At 37.4% G+C, this 17,705-nt stretch overlaps 1 protein-coding gene across 11 annotated transcripts in view; it reads right to left on the minus strand.

Moving 5' to 3' along the window:
• Positions 1–17,705, minus strand: part of MID1 (midline 1) — a 244,413-nt gene that overhangs the window by 59,864 nt on the left and 166,844 nt on the right. For 9 of the 11 annotated variants that reach the window (XM_072933817.1, XM_072933827.1, XM_072933829.1 and 6 more), the window contains exon 3: positions 12,080–12,163. The exons of the other annotated variants lie outside the window; for them this stretch is intronic. In XM_072933817.1, coding sequence (XP_072789918.1) covers positions 12,080–12,163 — 84 coding nt within the window. The remainder of the gene's footprint in view (positions 1–12,079; positions 12,164–17,705) is intronic. 11 annotated transcript variants of the gene reach the window in all.

Here is a 17,705-nt window from a genome sequence, read left to right on the forward strand (position 1 = left end):
GCTACAACGTGCCCCTCACCTCCTGCTAGACTTTATGAACCTGAGTTGAACTAAATTTCTGGCTATTGCTTTGCTGGCAGTATAGTGCCAAGAGTTACTGGGAGGTAGGTCTGACAGTAATGTGGATGCTCAAGAAAATCCTCAGGGGGTGAGGGATGCATGCTGCAGACAGCAGAACAGCTGAAGAAATAACTCCTTGTCCTGCTAAGATACCGTTTTTCACTCTATGATGCAATGCACTTTCACAAAGAAATGAAATAATCAATTGAGTGATAATCCAACTATCATTTGAGAGGTCAATAAAGGAGGGATGCATTATTTTTCAGCAGTCCTCACTAATGTATATGCAATGATTAAAAAATAAAACCAGCCAGAAGCAAACACTCCACGTGGAAGCCACAGCAGACTTGCCTGTTCACTTATCTCACTTTTCAGACAACCACAGATGTGTTTCACTTTACCATTGTGAATTAATCAATTTGTATCAGCTAATGAGTTGTTCATGCTAGTATGAACTATTGCATGAGGATACTTCAAAGTAGTGAGTTTTGGCTCAAGCAGGTATATTTGCAAGTATTCTTGTAGTATTTTTTTACTGTGCTCCTATAACACTTGCAGCATACCCGACCATAAAACATAATTCAAGCCAGTTCTACTTCACTGATAATTGAGATCCCATGACTATATACTGAACACTTTTTTCTATTTTTTATTTCTGATTACACACAGCTTGAAAAGTAAAACTGAAATAAAACTTCAGTGAGTTGAGAATTAGTAGATTGTGTCAGAATCTTTGTGATATCACCACAGAACTCTGGTTCCACAAAACATTTAAAAATTCATTAACAATAAATCTTCTGCTGTAATTTCCAAGGTGATAGATCATATCATACGAAATCAAAGGATGTTTATAGGGAAAAAAGTGCAAGTACAAGCCCAGATATGTGCACCTGTAAGATTTCAAACTGACAAACACAAGTCTGTTTCAATTTATAAAACATTATTTTGTACTCTTCTGAGTTAGAACTTTACTTTCTTGACATTTCAGATTTTCACCTGAAAGGCAAAACACAAAGGAAAGGACTGTGTGCTCTCTAAGAGAACTGAACACTCAATAACAACTCTACATCTTCTAAGAAGAAAAGACTTTGAACATTTTACTGATGAAATAAAGATGAGAGTCTTTGTTTATGGCCTTCATGCTACGCATACAAATTTGCATTAGTAAATTTAGTAAATCTGTCGTCAGAAGAGAGTGCATTTAATCTTCAGGAAAAGGAAAGCAATTTATAAGGGCATATATATAGTAGATTTCAATAAATGCTCAATTAAGAACAAAATATTTATGAATAATAGAGAATAAAACACTTGAATCCACAGTCTGTTTTCTATAAGAACAGCAAGTGACACGTATAGCCCAACCTTTCTTTAACATCTTAAAAAATTCAGATGAATCATCAAAATTTTAACAGACCACTTTCCTGGTACCTCTTCTTCCTCCAAAATGCCAAATGCAAAAATGATGGTCCTCTAGAAGTGTGAGTAGTGAAGCAAATGCCAGATTCTGCACCTAAGACAGAGCAACCCAGGTTGTGTGCACAGACTGGGGAAGGAGAAGCTGAGATCAGAGCCATGAAAAGGGACCTGGGGGTTCTAGTTGATGGTAAGTTGAACATGAGTCAGCAGCACTCTGGCAGCCAGGAGGGCCAACCCTGTCCTGGGGACATCAGGCACAGCATGGCCAGCTGGGCAAGGGAGGGGATTGTCCTGCTCTGCTCTGAGCTGGGGTGGCCTCACCTCGAGTGCTGGGGCAGTTTTGGGTGCCACAATATCAAAAACCCCTCAAGCTATTGGAGGCTGTCGAAGGAGGACCATGAGGATGGTGAAGGGCCTTGAGGAAAAGCAGCTGAGGTCACTTGGTCTGTTCAGCCTGGAGAAGAGGAGGCTGAGGGTGGGGGGACCTCATTGTGGTCATCAATATCCTCACGAGGGGAAGCAGAGGGGCAGGTACCAATCTTTTCACTCTCATAACCAGTGACAGCCCTCAAGAAAGCTGCATGAAGCTGGGTCAGGAGAGGTTTAGTTTGGATATCAGTAAAAGGTTTTTCACCCAGAGGTTGACTGGGCCATGGAACAGGCTCCCCAGGGAAGCGGTCACAGCACCAAGTTTGACAGGGATCAACAACCATTTGAGTGATGCTCTCAGGCACATACAGGGTGGCATTGTTGGGGTGTCCTGTGCAGGGACAGAGTAAGACTCAAGAATCATTTTGGGTCCCTTCCTGCCCATCATACTCTATGATTTAATGACCTTTGAATGATTTATGAAGAATCTTAGAATGTTTCATCTTCTCCATTCTAGCATACCTAAACTAAAGATGCAAAACTGAACTAGTCTTACATGGCCTGCTGATCATCTTTACATCAGGTGGGATAACAGCAGTAAAATGTAGAAACAGCTTGCCTGAACCCTCTCATACAGCTTTGCTTATTTTTCTGTAAACATTGTAACCATAATATGACAGGCATTCAGGTAATGAAAAATGAATTACTTTACATTTTGCTGAACAGACTAGCAATTTAGAGAGAAGTGCAAATCCAATTATTCCTAGAGAAAGAGAGAGGGAGATCTTAACATTTCATCTGACACATTTACATAATGTGACCAATTTATAACGACTTCTTCCAGACAAATTATTCATTTGATTTATGACAGCCTTTGAAATTTTGCCTACTATCAAGGCTATCAAACTTTTTCTGCTGAAAACATGAGTCAATGTTGATTATATAAGTATGCTTTTCATGGAACTTTGGGAAGATATTAAAACTGAAAAGCACATGGAAGTTGCAACTTGAGGCCTTCAATTAATTCAGTTTGAGTTTGATCTCAGACAAAGTTTTCTTTGGAGAAAAGATATTAACTTTATTTACCCAGTATATTATTTCACGTCTGTATTTACTACATTCATTGTAGAGAGATGAGCCTACAGACTTTGTGAGAATACCTTCTCTTTAGCCATATAAAACATACATAAAAAAGCATACATCTATACAGAAGTTCATACATGCTCTGTAAAGTGAAATGAATGAGTAATGCAACATGCAAGGGGTGTAGAGAGAGAACAGAGTATTCTCTGGTGTTTCTGCTCATGGTCATCAATAGTGTTTTGAGGTCATACAATACTGATTGAGTACTGAGCCTGATTTAATGTACAACAGCTTTTAAATTTTCTCTTTTTTTCATTGACTGAAGTAAGATCACTTCTCCCTGGATAAGTGAAGGCTCAAGGGGCCTCATAAGAATACTTAAAGGGTATAATACCCATACTTAAAGGGTACCTAAAAACAGTCTCTTCACAAGCAGCCATGCAGAGAAGATAAGAAGCAGCAGGTATAAGTTGCACTGGGAGACATTTCACCTCAATGTAAAAAAGACATGTTTTACAGTGGTAACAATAATTTACTAAAATAGCCTCCCCAGGGACAAGGGAGAGTCCTCACCACTGGAAGTCTTCAAGATGCAATTGGACAGATAGTCTGCATAGTCATCTAGCCTCCCTTTTACATGAAAGGTTGAAACAGGTCATCTTGGGAGGTCCCTTCCAAAGTATGGTGCTCTACAATTAAAGATTTATTTACTACTCTTATTAGTTAAAGAGCTGTATCTATAACTGATTCATTCTTTTAAGTATGTGCATGTGGACATGCGTGGACACGTGGACATGCGTGTACATATGGATGTGTTTTAGCAGACCCTCCAGTGAGATCATCCTACAGGTTAGCTTGGCCTCTCATTCTAGCTTGCTGAGCTTCATGGCTGTATTTTGAGCTGATTTGCCCAGTCTAGAACTATTTCAATTATGCAACTGTTCCCTTAATTTGACTACAGTGCCATTAACAAAGTGAATTATGTACAGGAGAGGAGAACTGACATCTCTCTAATTCCCACTGGCCTGGTCCACACTTTCCTGCATCTCCATATGCTTGGAAAACAAAGCCTGACAAGATTTGCAAGCCCTCAGGATGCTAGGCTTTCCCAGAGTGAGGGCCTTTGACTCCTTAGTTCTGCACATGACTGGTTCACCCCATGCATAAACACACAAGTCTGTGAGATGGCCAAGAAATAATTGTGCAAATAGCTGAGGAGGGGCCAGGAGAACCATGCCCTATATTGCCTTTGTAACTATGTCAAGAGAGGCACTCCAATAGGAAAAACAAGTTGGTTTTGGTAAGCCTTTCACCTTGTTGTAACTATTTATGCAGAAGATACGACATACATTTTGGAAATTACATATTCTACATAATATTATTGAATATTGCAATGACAGTTTCATTAACTTCCATATTTTTTCTTTGTTTCTGCCAGAGTGGTTCCTATTGAATACATAAAACTAGCTTTTACCCATGATTTTTGTAATTAATAAGGAACTTACTTAACTTTATAATTCAATATCTCTGTTTTCTTTGTTTTCATAATAATGTATTTGTTCCTGAAGTTAACAGTGATGCAAATCTTCCAAAGTCTTTGTTTCCATAGTAACCACCTTACTTCAAGAGAAAGAACCAAATACGTGAGGCTCTAAATTGCTTTAAATTACTCATTAAACTAATTTTTAAAAAGCTGATAAAATTTCTTAATACAGATAAAAGTGTAATAATGCCTACTTTGTTCTTTCCCTATGTGAATTCCAATTACTTTTACAAGAGAAAAACATCCTGATCCTTATTTTGTAGATTATTCGATTTCCCTAGGATCAAATGACTTTAATCAAACATGCACTAAAGGCTGTGCTAGTTTTCCTACTGAGTCAATGGGCTTTGAATGAGAGCCATCAGAAGCCAGTAAAGTTAAGAAGGCCCCTTCCACTATGGATACTAAATGCTGGTAGAATTTTTGTTCAGGAAAGTAATCTGGGTGCTCAGGATATGATTATTACTCATATGTTAGAGTGGTGTCAGCTATTTGTCAAACAATCTATACATGGTTGCCGAAGACAGCAAAAGCAAAGATTCCTAGGTTTGACACAACAGGTACGTTGCCCTTGCCACAGTCTATTGACATGTGATCAAAATGAAAACTTACTGGATGAATGTTCTGAATTCAAACTTCTAAAACTAGCCCCTTAGAAACATGCTAAAACAAACAAACAAACAAACAACCCCAAAAAAACCAACAACAAACCAAACCAAAATCAAAAAGACCTGCCTCGCTTCTAAATGTAATTTTGAAACTGCGTGTCTAAAAAAAGAAGTTTTCAATATTTCTTGATGGGTTTGTCCAGACCTTTAGGGTTGTCCATTCTCATTATTAAATATGTGCTGCAGTATGTCTCCACTGTATGACACTAGCTGCTGGGTGCTTTTCAAAGTAAATAGAAATCTGTTTTGTTTCATCTTGCAGAGTTCCCTAAAGGTAACCTCAGAAATGTCTTAGGTACAAATGAAATTTGTACATCAAAAATTCTTTTGAGACTCAGAGTCAAATAACTAGCACAAAAAGCAAATGTGAATGAAAGAAAAAGGGAAATGAAAGAAAAGGGAATCACAGTAAAAGCAGTGGATTTCACATCTTGGTGATTTTCTTTAAGCAAACTCTGTATTTTGGAAAAACAGCTATTAACCCTGACAACTGCAGAAAAGGCCCTATAGATCCTGTGGACAAGGATCTGACTATGTGCTGTCACGGCAAAGGTGGCTGATGATGCATTGAAGGTGTTTAAATGATGATGTTGCTGCAGCTGTGAGTTTCTATCCTTGAAGACAGTCAAAATAGTCACTAGGCAACCTGCCCTCATTGTGAAAGGGGCTGCTGTCTAGATAACTTCCAGAGGTCTCTTTCAAACCAAATAACTCTCTAATTCTGTAATTAAGACACTTATTTTTATAAATCATAAATATTACTGACATCCTGAAATTTTATAGATAATTAGTTGAGCCATAAATATTTTTTATATAAAGAATTCAATGAAATATATTTTTAGAAGATGTTTATCATATATGACTTATAGAACAAGTGACAATGTTTTGTACATTTGACTGCACTATTCAAAGTATGTTGCAAACCATTAGTGAATAATATGGATAGCTGTCCTATTACCTTCATTTAATCTATTCTTTGAATTTCTTTCTGCTGCATGATGTCAAGTTCCAGTGAATAAAATTATTGTTGGGTGGTGTACAGTTAACAGAAACATTACACTTTTTCTGCTTCACCTGGAATCTTCAACAAAGAATACGACTGTAATTTATTAAGGGGCACATTCAGTTTTCATTGCACTTGTGAGAGATTAAAAAAAAACAGAACAGGAATTGCAAGCATCTTCAGCATTACCTGTTTCATATACTCTACTAAATAGAAAAATCTGATTTATTTTCCATCATTCAGCATTAGTTGAGGAGTTTAACCAGGGGTGGAAGAACTGCCACTCTTTTTTTGGGACTTAGTCTGTCAGCACATGGCATCAGACAGTTGTGGTTCAGTGCTCCTGGGCTGAGCTAATGGGGATGAGTTTCAAAGATATTTAAATTAAAAACCCATTAAAGGAGAGGACAGATTCAGACTTGCTTTTAACTGCTTTTAACATTTACTTGCTTGATATGAAAGCTGTAGGAAAAAAGGAAGATAAAGCCTTAAAAAATATGGGGATTGCTTTACACAGAAGTACAAAAGTAATTAACATAATTTAGTCCTATACAGTGTTAGAAAACTGCAAAGACAACCATCTACATGAATTACAATGTTTACGTAAAACTTATTCCCATTTCTCAGTTTTCCTTGAATAGCCTGGCTGCCCTGGTTTTCTCTTCCCCGTTAAATTGTGTGTTTGGTTTTTTTTTTTCACAGTCAAAAATGGTACTTAGGTGAAGTGAAATCCTTAAATCTTTTGAGGGCATACAGTATGGTTCTCCTAATTAGGACCTCCAGTAGAAACAGTAGAATTTTTAAAAAGACTGGAGAAAGGGGAAAGAAATACTACATCATAGTTTGTACTGAAATAATCCCCCAATTAAATAAAAATATAAGCTAAAAATTATACGGTCTTCATTTTTTCCCTAGAGGCTTTGCATAAGGCTAAGTGCATTTTCAGTTTAGTCCCTCAGATTTAAAAAATTGGTGTGGTTTTATGCATCAGAACTGTAATTAGTCATTTTAATAATAACAATGAAGTTTATAACTTCACACCAGGCTGATCATCACTTGAAGCCATTTGTTTCAGCTCAGTACATCCTCTGTTATTTGGAATGTTTTGCTAGTGGTGTGTTCCCATTAAGATACAGTCTTGCCATTATGGCCATTAGGCTTGACCTCTTCCCTTGAATCCAGCCCAGGAAAAAGCCATCTGGAATCCATGCATGTGGATGGCTGGATTCAGATACACTAACAGCGATTGTCCTGTTGCTCTGTAAGTTATAGGTGAAATAAAATAATTAGCATGCAAAATGTTGTAGTCTCTCTTGCACGAGGTCAGATTCTGCAATTACCGTGGTCATACATGGCCTTAGAAAGCAGAGAACTTATAATGTTTGCCTGCAGCAAGTTCTTAAATGTAGTTTTGCTATACACAAAGGGCTAAATCCAACCATTAGTTGAATGTTAAGAATCAGGTAATTTCAAGAGATGTAGTTCAGCTCATAACTTATCCTCAACTATTTAGAACATTCAGACTTTTTAAAGCTCTTGCTCATATCAGCAGGGATTGTAGTTACATCTATGATCATGCATATTTGACATTTCCCATTATTAGCTCCTTATTTCACATACTGCAATGTCAAACTTCAGTTATATCAGATTAAATTTTCCAGTTGCAGTATTTCCTTGGCCTGATTTTATTTAATTTTTGTTTTTCTAGAAATGTAAGATAAAACCACCAGCTTGCCACAAAACAAGTTATAGAAAATATGCTGCCATCAGTGATAAAAAGTCATGTTCTGTTGCTTCAGTGCTTTGAAATCTGGACTTAAATTTGGCAGGAGAGGTTTTTGTGCCAGGTGTATGCCTTTTTGCCTTTAGCTGCCAGTCCTTCCAAATTCAAACAAGATATGCAAAAAACTGTACATCACAATTTTGCAACTAAAAACTCTGAAGACTGACAACACTAGCTGAGCCCCAGACTCCCAGCTGACCTGATGGGATGTGTGCTATCAAGGTACAGGTCAGGGCTACTCAAACTCATCTACAATATCCTTGTAATGACTTCTTCCACCCGATGACCTAAGGCAGGGTTATATTCCAGATCTAAAAGCAGAGTTTGTCTCTCCTTGCTCCTAGTTCCCTCCCTTGAGAACACACTTGTTAACACAGAGAAGTTCAACTGAAAATTAAAATGGAGCAAGCACTGTAAGTTAGAAACAGAGAAAGGTGTATGACAAATAGATGGAATTAGGTGGACTAGCAATGGATATAAAATGTTCCTGGTGAGGCTAGAGGAGGTGCTGGGAAGAAATGGGGATGGAAAACTGGAAAAGCAGAGTAAGCAAAGAGTCACTATGACAAAGGTTGTGGAGACTGGGAGATGGGTGAGCTGGAAGGCTCTCTGGAAGAGATGAGATTCTCAAATGAGAGAGTAAAATAACAAGTTAGATACTGCAAATGATAACCCCAGGAACAAAAAAGGGGCAGAGATGGTGGAAAGATAATGTGAAGGGAAGAAGAAACAGCAGAAGAAGGACCAAGGAAAAGTCAGCATAGTGAGATGAAAATATACAAATGGGAAATACTGTGTTGGGTAAACAGCTGGGAAAATAAAGCCTTGCAGGGTAGAACCACTAGGACAAGAGACCAGAGAGGGCAGAGTCCTGAGCAGAGCAGTGGTCTGTGGGATGGCAGCGGCTTACCGAATATAGCTGAGCATCCATGGAGGTCCAAGCAGTCTGGGAACCAAAGGAAAAGGTTCAGAATAAATAGATATAGAAGCAGGAAAATACTAATCTGGGGACATGGATGCTGAGCATATACTGGAAAACTGGAAAAGGATCTGAGCAGGGAAGGAGACTGAGACTGTGTGTCAGGAAAAAGGAATACCAAGTCTAAGGAAGGAAGATGGAAGTTAGAAATTAGATTGTCAGAGGAAAAGGCCTCTAGGTGAATAATTTAGAGGACTTGGTATGGGTTTATTTTACAGGGAAAATGTCTGCACCAGATAACTTTCTAATAAATCTCAAATGATCCTTATGAAATCAGCTATATATTCCCATTTAGTAAAACATTTCCATCTGCCAGCAGATCTGTAATCATATATTACAACAGAATCACATAAATGAGACCAGCAGAGACAACTGGTCCCTCAGCAGAGAGTCTGGTTTTATTGTTTCTCACAAATCTTTTTTGCGGCCTTGGGAATTTTTCTTACATGCAAAATGTGAGAAGTAAAAATCAGAAATGGTCCAGTGATTGCCTTTGGAATTGCTGCTCTTTTGTAGGCACTTAAAAAGGCAAACATCAAAAAATCCTTTACTCTTCTAAATTATCAACCTGTGATTTCTATGAGTTTTGCTATTGATTTGATTGAGGTAGGATTTCACCCCTTCATTGTTTGTAAAGGAAACTGAAATAAAGCACTTGTTCTCCCAATCCAGCTTTTAATTAAGAAAAGACTGCAAAGTTAACGTGATTGTTTGGGTTTTCATTTGCTAAGGATACCTCAGTGTAAGGATCAAGACTTTGATCTCTTTTGTAGTTTTTTTTCCCTTTTCTTTTCTGACATTACCAATCAAAGAAGTTAAAGTGGTTTCATTTCCCATATACAATCATTTCAAAAATGTGTTTTCTCGCTCTTATGGTTTAACCCCAGCTGTCATCTAAATACCAGCAGCCAGGTTGGACAGGAGCTCAAGGATCATGTGGTCCAAACTTTCCTGGCAAAAGCACAGTCTAGACAAAATGGTCCAGCACCCTGACCTGCAGAATCTTAAAACTGTCCAACACCGGGGAGTCCAGCACCACTTCCTGAGGAGATTATTCCAATTGCTGATTGTGAAAATTTTTCCTTTCATGTCTAATCAGAATCTCCCCAATAGTAACTTGTACCCATTACCCCTCATTTTTCCATTGGACTGCTTGTAAAAAGAAGTCTCGATCCTCTTTGTAGTCACCTTTTAAATACTGAAACATGATGATAAGGTCTGTCCTAAGCCTTCTTTTCACATGGCTGAACAAACCCACTAGCTGGAGTGAAATCCTTAATTCTTTTGAGGATATACAGTATGGGTCTCCTAATTAGCACATCTAATAGAAAATCAATTTAAAAAAGACTGGAGAAAGAGTAAAGAAACTCCTTGTTTTAGACTAAGCACTACTTAGCAACAACAAGTCATCAGCGTGTTATCAACATCATTCTCGCACTAAATCCAAAATGTACCAGCCTGACTCTGCCAGCTGGCTTTAGAGATATTTTAGTACTTAACACTTGTCATGTCTAAAAAGTGAAATGTTCTCCTCCAATACTTTTATTCAGTGGTAGCCATTTCTCTTCCAGTTCAAGGAATAAGTCATTGTCTGGAAGAAAAACTGTTTTTGAAAACAAAATTCATATGCCTGATTTAACCCACACAGAGAAATCCCAGCAAATCCCGAATCTCTTGTGAAAAAAATACTTACACATAGCAAGATTTACCACACTTCTTTTAAAGATTCTGAAAATGGTGTAGTGCACATGGCATAGTGAGCATGCTTTTAAAAGCAATAGGTTTACTATGTTACTTACTTATTAGTCTTAAGGAAGAAACATTTCTGACTGGTAATATCCAGAACAGAAGAAATGAAAAAATCATTATGAGAGCTGCATTATTTTGAGTATAGACTGGTAGGAAAAAAAACCCTACAGAGCAAGTTTTTCATGTAAGTTATTTCTTGACTTTTGTTTCCAGAAGTGATGTTTATTCTATGGTCTTTGCCACACACATCACTGAGTATTTCAGTTATTTCATCTATAAAAGAAAAAGAAAATAAATATGGGCTTAACTCTTTCATAAGACAATACAAAATTAGCCTTAAGACAGTACCCATAAGCCTTCCACAGCCACTCTCCACGTACTGGGACTTCCTGGTTTTCCTGGGGTGGGAACAGGCACTACAAATATCCTGGCAGCTTTTACATGGTAATTCTTCCCATTGAATGGGACTAGTTATATACAAATAATACAAACAACACTGAATATTTGGAGTCCTGTAGTCTCTAATATGATACTGTCACTTTCTGGCTGCAGTGACAAGGCCAGTTTAAGAAATATGGGTTTCCTCTTCCCACTACTCTAATCCTACTGGCACCACTCTGTGCAGCTACAGTGTAAGCCAGGTGTGGGTTAAACCTCTGGAACAAAGTAGGGAATAAGAATTATCCTTTAAACATGTATAAGAGATCTAGTTTGCAACACCTCCACAGACACTTTTAGCTGCAGAAAAATGGAGGAGTTGATGAGCTGTGGCAGAGCGGGAGGAGCGAGGTGCTCAGGGGTCAGAAGTTGCCAGGCGGTCTCCAGGCCAAGGGCAGCATCTCCTGGATTCACTACCAGGTAATCCTGACTCACTAAGTCCCTTTAGCACTTTATATTTTAAAATAGATCATTATTTTCACTGGTATTGTGATATTAAAAGGAGAGAAATATACTAACAAAAAATGAAAACTCAGCACGTGATACTACATGTGATGATAAAAAACCAACCAAACAAACAAACAAAAAATGGAAGGGAAGAGGACGACTGTAGAACTGCTGCCAGTTTTCAGGAAATCTCATGCTGAGGTGTGTGATCATATCTCTTTGGTCAAACATTATTCAATATACAAAACAGCCAGTCAACTCCAGATGCAAATTAATGTTACTTACTCATCACAGCTGATAATATAGTGATGTTCTATTTATTTATTTTGAACTGGCATGATGATTTCTGCTATGAATCTCTTTGTTCCCTTATATTTTAAAGTTATGTATGTGGCCAAAAGGTTTGTTCCATTTCAAATTAAAAAAAATACTCCCATTTACTGAAACCACTTATTTCACATGATAGCTGGGAGTGTATTCATTGTGGGATGAGTATATATTTGTGTTCAGAAAACTGAATTATAAATGCAGGTTTCCTTACCTGGCCTGCCATGGCACTACAGAGTGATACTGCCACAACTCCTGAATTCTCAGCAAGTTCTGGAGTCCAGGGTGGGGTTAGTTCCTTAGTGAGAAAGAAATTAATTGATAGAGATAGAGTTTATGGCATCCTTGCATCTTTTATTTACTGTAGATGCAATTTTAAAAAGAAGAATTAGATAGCTAAGTCAGTGTGTGGTATGTGACTCAGAGACTGTTTCTGAAATTCCAGAAAAGACTCCCTCAATTTAAAAATCCAGAGTAGAGGAAGGACTCTGTTTAAGCTCAGTTTTCCAGACAGAGAAAAACTCTTAGCTTTATCTGCCTTATATTTTTTTCTTCTTTTTTTGGCAGCTAGTGACTTAATTTCAAAAGTTATTAAAATAACTTCAGAACATACTATTGTTAAAAGGGTCATTCTTGCTCTCAGCCTTTCATCAGCACTACAGCATGTGGGGCATATAGCCAAGTACATCAAAATATTAATCTTACTGAAAGCAAATCCTTCTCCAAGGTGCGTGACTGTAGCAGCCAGCACCAGTGAGGAGGTGGATAACAAGCTATCATGAAGCAAGTAGTGAAGTAGAACCATCTTTCCTACTAATGAGGTCTCAAATTACCTGAAATTACTCACAAAACTTCTCTAAGTGACAATTTCCTCAGAAGTTTCTAGAGCCTACATTATTTTCTTTATGCTTATGACTGTTGAAAGTCTTGCCTCTGAAAACTAAGCAGCCCTTACACTGAAATGTTAATATTTAGTTTTTCTGGATACCTTGGATTTGAAGGACACATTTCCAAGGCACGGATTAAACAACTAAGAAACCCAAACAAAACAAAAACATAAACTAAAAGCCCACTGGAAAAAGTAAATTTCAGGTACTATTTTATTCCCATGGTATTATTTCTGGATAAGAAAACTACAGCTGTAGAATGATGAGTATCCTCTGAACACCTGGCTCCTGAAGTACTGGGTAATTGGAAAAATTCAGAAACTACAGAAATATTTTAAACTGCTGCTCCCTGGGAAAAAAAAATGGTTCCAACTAACTGTGTAGAATTGTACTGATGAAAGATGGAAGAGGAGGGAGTGAAAAAGTAGGTTTTTTAGCATTCAAGAGGGAGACAATATACTGTGGATAGTGGAGATAACCATTGTTTCCAACAGGGTTTCATTTAAATTCAACCTTCTCTCTAACTTTGACCTGACTGCCTATAATATCTCCATGCAGCTATCTACCACATCTACAATAGTTGCAAACTGAATGTCTAACTTTAAAGAAACCGAGACAGAAGTCTTATATATGCTGAAGTCTGACAAATTTCATTCAAATTTCTTGCTGAATGGGGGAGTGAGAGCTCTGTTACTGATCCTGCTGAAGAGGAAAACCAAGGTGTGAATTGAGCTGACTCAATTCACATGGGCTGAAGCATCCATGTACCCTGGACACCTCCTCTGTGCTGCCCAGCTGCTTGCCCAGCTGGTAGCCTATGCAAAGGAAGAGGGATTGAGACATCCACAGGTTTCCAGAAAGCATAGCAAGGAAGGAAAACTGAACTCATGGAGCATGTGAAGAAACTGGATTTATTCAGAGTGATAATGGAGGAAAAAGCTGCTCTGTTTGTAGCTTTGTTGGCCCTGCTGGACATACAGCTTACTTTGTAATGCACCTGCCAATTTTCCAGACTCCAGCCTGGACTGGGGCTGGGTTATGAACACCAGAAAAGGAGTTAACCTGTGGCCACAGGAGAAATAAAAGAAAATAATACATTCTCTTCTAAACTCCTGAGCATCAACTGCTCTCAAGGAAGAAAGTGTGGTATTCAGTCCAGCTGGAAAGTGCTGCAGTAAATACTGGTTGTATCCCAAAAATACTGCAGGGTGCCACTATAAATAATTGCATAGATATGATACTTTATGCTATGCATTATTGCAAGGCACACTGCATTGCAATATTACAATATGCTATTGCAGTATCACTAGCTGCAACAGGATAAGTAAAAGCACAGTTTATGACAGATTATAGAAAATTACAGTGAATGCAGCTTTACATTTTTAACACATTTTTGTATTAGCACAGTTTCACACTCATATTTGCAATATTTGTGTGCCTGTCAATTTTTCGAAATAAATCTAAATTAATGACAAAGTTCTAAATTATCAAAACAATGCATTAAATCTATGCACCAGCACATTTCCTCTAAGCACTTTAAAGAAGGTTCACAAGAACTGTTCTATCCTAGAGAGCTGTTCTTCAGCTAATTCCTTTCAAACTATAATGCCAAGCACTCAGCAAATTCATCAAATATTGGTAGGGAGACTTTGCCATTAGTGATGATTGTGCCCCGTTTTTACATTGCAGGTGGGAAAGAATCTTTTTGTCGCCTCTTGGAATGGGTCAGAGGACTTTGGCTGGAATTCATCCAGCTGGATAAGCATGTGCTCACTCTCAAATTCCTTCATAATTATAAGGACCGTTACTTAGCACCAGGAATCCATCTGAACTACACCACTCTACAACATGCAAAATCCAAAAACTAAGCACAGAAAGCAAATAAATAGTCAGGTAATCAATTAATATGCTAATTATCAACACAGAAGGAAGGACCAAATACTAACTTTTGAGCCTGATAATGCCTCATTCCTTCTTCAGTGTATGAGACATTTATCTGTAAATAAAATATTGCCAGTGAATAACTGTGAAATTAAAAGAAAGTTATGGTAATTAAAAGCAGAGCTGAGCACTAAAATATTCCTTCCAGGGACATTTATTCAAATACTGCCATTTTTGAATGTTAGAGGATTTAGGTTAAAACATAAATAGTGATAATTATCCATAGCTCACAGATGATTAATTGATTACTGATGAGTGATAGTTGGTTAAAATTAAACTAATTTATCAATTTTATATATAAATATTATAGAGCATGCTTTTAAAACCATAATTCATTATTAGAGAACTGTCCCAAATATTTATAAGCCAAAAAATCATAAAACTAACATTTAGAATTTTTTCCCCTGAAGCTTTTAATACTTACTATATTGTTATATGGTGGATCCAAAGCTGAAATTAGTTTTGAAATTAGTCATTAGTTTTGAAATACCTGTCATAAAGGAACTGATTTATAAGAAAATTAAGTGACATACTGCATTCTTTCCTCTGTCTCCTGCTACAGAGTGGTATCCCAAATCAGGTCTGCTCTGCTAGATACTGTATGAATACAAGACAAAAATGTAGTCTCACCCCAAAAGTAGCTAAACATTTCAAGCAAAGAGCCTAGCATTAAAAGATCAAAAATGGATGCCATCTTTTATTATAATTATTTTTAAATTCCATGACATATGACATTCTAAAAAAGCAAAAATTCAGACTTCACTGCTTTCTGTCTTTGAGCCTGAATTGACCTTGCCCTGAAACATCGAGCATTTTTCTAGGTAAGAGAATGGAATATGAAAAATGGATATTTATTTGGAAAATGGCAGCACTGAGACAATGACAAGGGAGAAGCAGTAGTAAAGTATCACCATATAGGCTGCTCAAAGGAATCCTGGGAAGCTGAATCTCAGGGAACATCCAAACAGAAAGATACTAAAGTGACAGCAAATTAACATGGCTGAAACAATGCCTGAACATGCAATTTTGACAGTAGTACCTTGGACAATGAGGAACAAAATGAGTTGAGGATCTAATTCATTGGGAGGCAAAAGTAGGAGCCTATATGGGGAATGACCAGGTCAGAGACAAGCAAGAACTTGAGCATGTGAGCAACCTGTATGAGAAAATGAAAGGCTAAAGATATAAAAAAGTCAGCCTGTCTGAAAATAGTGTTTTAGATAAACGCATATATATTCACATGCAGGTATATAAAAATATATCTATCTGTGCATGTCTGTATATACACAGACACATATGAACTCTTGTCAGGGGCAGGTCAGAAATATCTTGACAAAATGAAAAAACCTCTGTGAATGTCCCATTCTGTGGATGTCCCATCCTTTCAAGTGTTCAAGGCCAGGATGGACAGGATACTGAGGAACCTGATCTAATTGGGAGGCATCCCTGCCTGTGGTGGGGTCAGAGGGTTAGGTCCTTTCAAACTCAAGTGCTCTTGTGATTCCATGAATGCAGATTGTTCAGCCCATGTGACTGCCTGTTTTTCTGCAGGTTGCAGTAATTTTTATTTTTGTTCCAAGCTGTGTTTGTTTCTCCCCAGCTCTTTTGCCTTCAGACCTTGTTCCTGACTGAGCTCAACTGCAATAAGCTAAAGCCAAGCATTCTGATAAGAAGTACAGCCTGAATGTGTAGGATGCTGAGACATGGCTCTCAGAGGGAGATGTCAAACCTCCCAAATGTCAGTAAAGGTCATTGTGTCAAAAATTTAAAAAATTAGTTTCTTAGATGCATATTCTTTGGGAGGAAGTCTTAAGGAGACAGATGGGGCAAGGAAACAGTTGTCATTGCTGAGGAAGGAAGCCCACGTGGTTTAAAGAACAAAAGAAAGTGTGGGAGCACAGGAAGGCAAATAAGTATGACAAAATCCACAGTTGGCTGAATGTATTCTAGGAAACAATGAATGAAGATTATAGAGCTTCATAAGAATGATGATAGAAAGATAATTGAATTGACTGAATACATGGGTAAGAAACTTCGTAAGATAAACAAAACGTAGACTTTAGCTTTTACATTTTCTATTGGCCCCAAGATGACTCTTTTGTACATGTAGCTATATATACAAAGAGCTATGCTTTGTTTCCTGAATTGCAGAGCAACTTTTTTATCATGTATGAATATATTAGTGGGAGAGATCCATGTTCCACTTGTGATTTGTTTATAAATATTATAGATTGAGCACATAGGGTACAAAACATATACTTGATCTTTGACATCCCATGTTATTGACTGGATCAAGTTTCCTTCAATGTCAATTAAGAGTCCACCTATAACAGGAGCATGCAGTTCCATACTCTTTCACAAAATCTCCCCTTTAATATATGTTCACTGACAGAAACAGTTGTAAACTTCCCTCCCTAATCATTACTGAAGAATATGAAGGTTAATCTGGATCCCCTTTTCACTTTCCATCAAGAAATTTCTGGATTTCTGCAGAAATTTTATCAAAAATATACCATACCTTGAGAAAAAAAAATGTAATTAACAGCTAAAAAATGTAACGAAAAAAACTTGCAATAGAAAGTTCATATTCAAATTTCTAGTTGTCTCTGCTTCCAGTCCCATAGAGGATCCTATCACCTTGTTATCTATAGATATCTGTAATAACAGTTCTGTAAAGATAGGTAAGGTTCACTCTTTTCTTTGCAGCACAGATTGGAATGCATTAATTAAGAAAAAATAAATCAGCCAAAAAAGCACAAGTTGTCTCTATTTGAAACTTTACACTGGAATGGAAATTGAATCTTTGTGACCTAATTTGTGCTTAAGTGACAGGAGATTCAGTTACATGGTCTGAAATAATAATAAAAAAAAAACCTGTTGAAATGAATTGCAGCATTAAAAGTGGATCTGTGCCCAGGCATCATATTATATTTCATTTAAAGGTTTTGGGCAGGTTTTTTGTTTTTAGGGGTTTTTTTCTTTGGGTTTTTTTTAGGTTGAAAAATTGAATAG

The sequence above is a fragment of the Taeniopygia guttata genome, chromosome 1, assembly GCF_048771995.1.
Source record: "Taeniopygia guttata chromosome 1, bTaeGut7.mat, whole genome shotgun sequence".
In the NCBI taxonomy this organism is placed as follows: Eukaryota; Metazoa; Chordata; class Aves; order Passeriformes; family Estrildidae; genus Taeniopygia; species Taeniopygia guttata.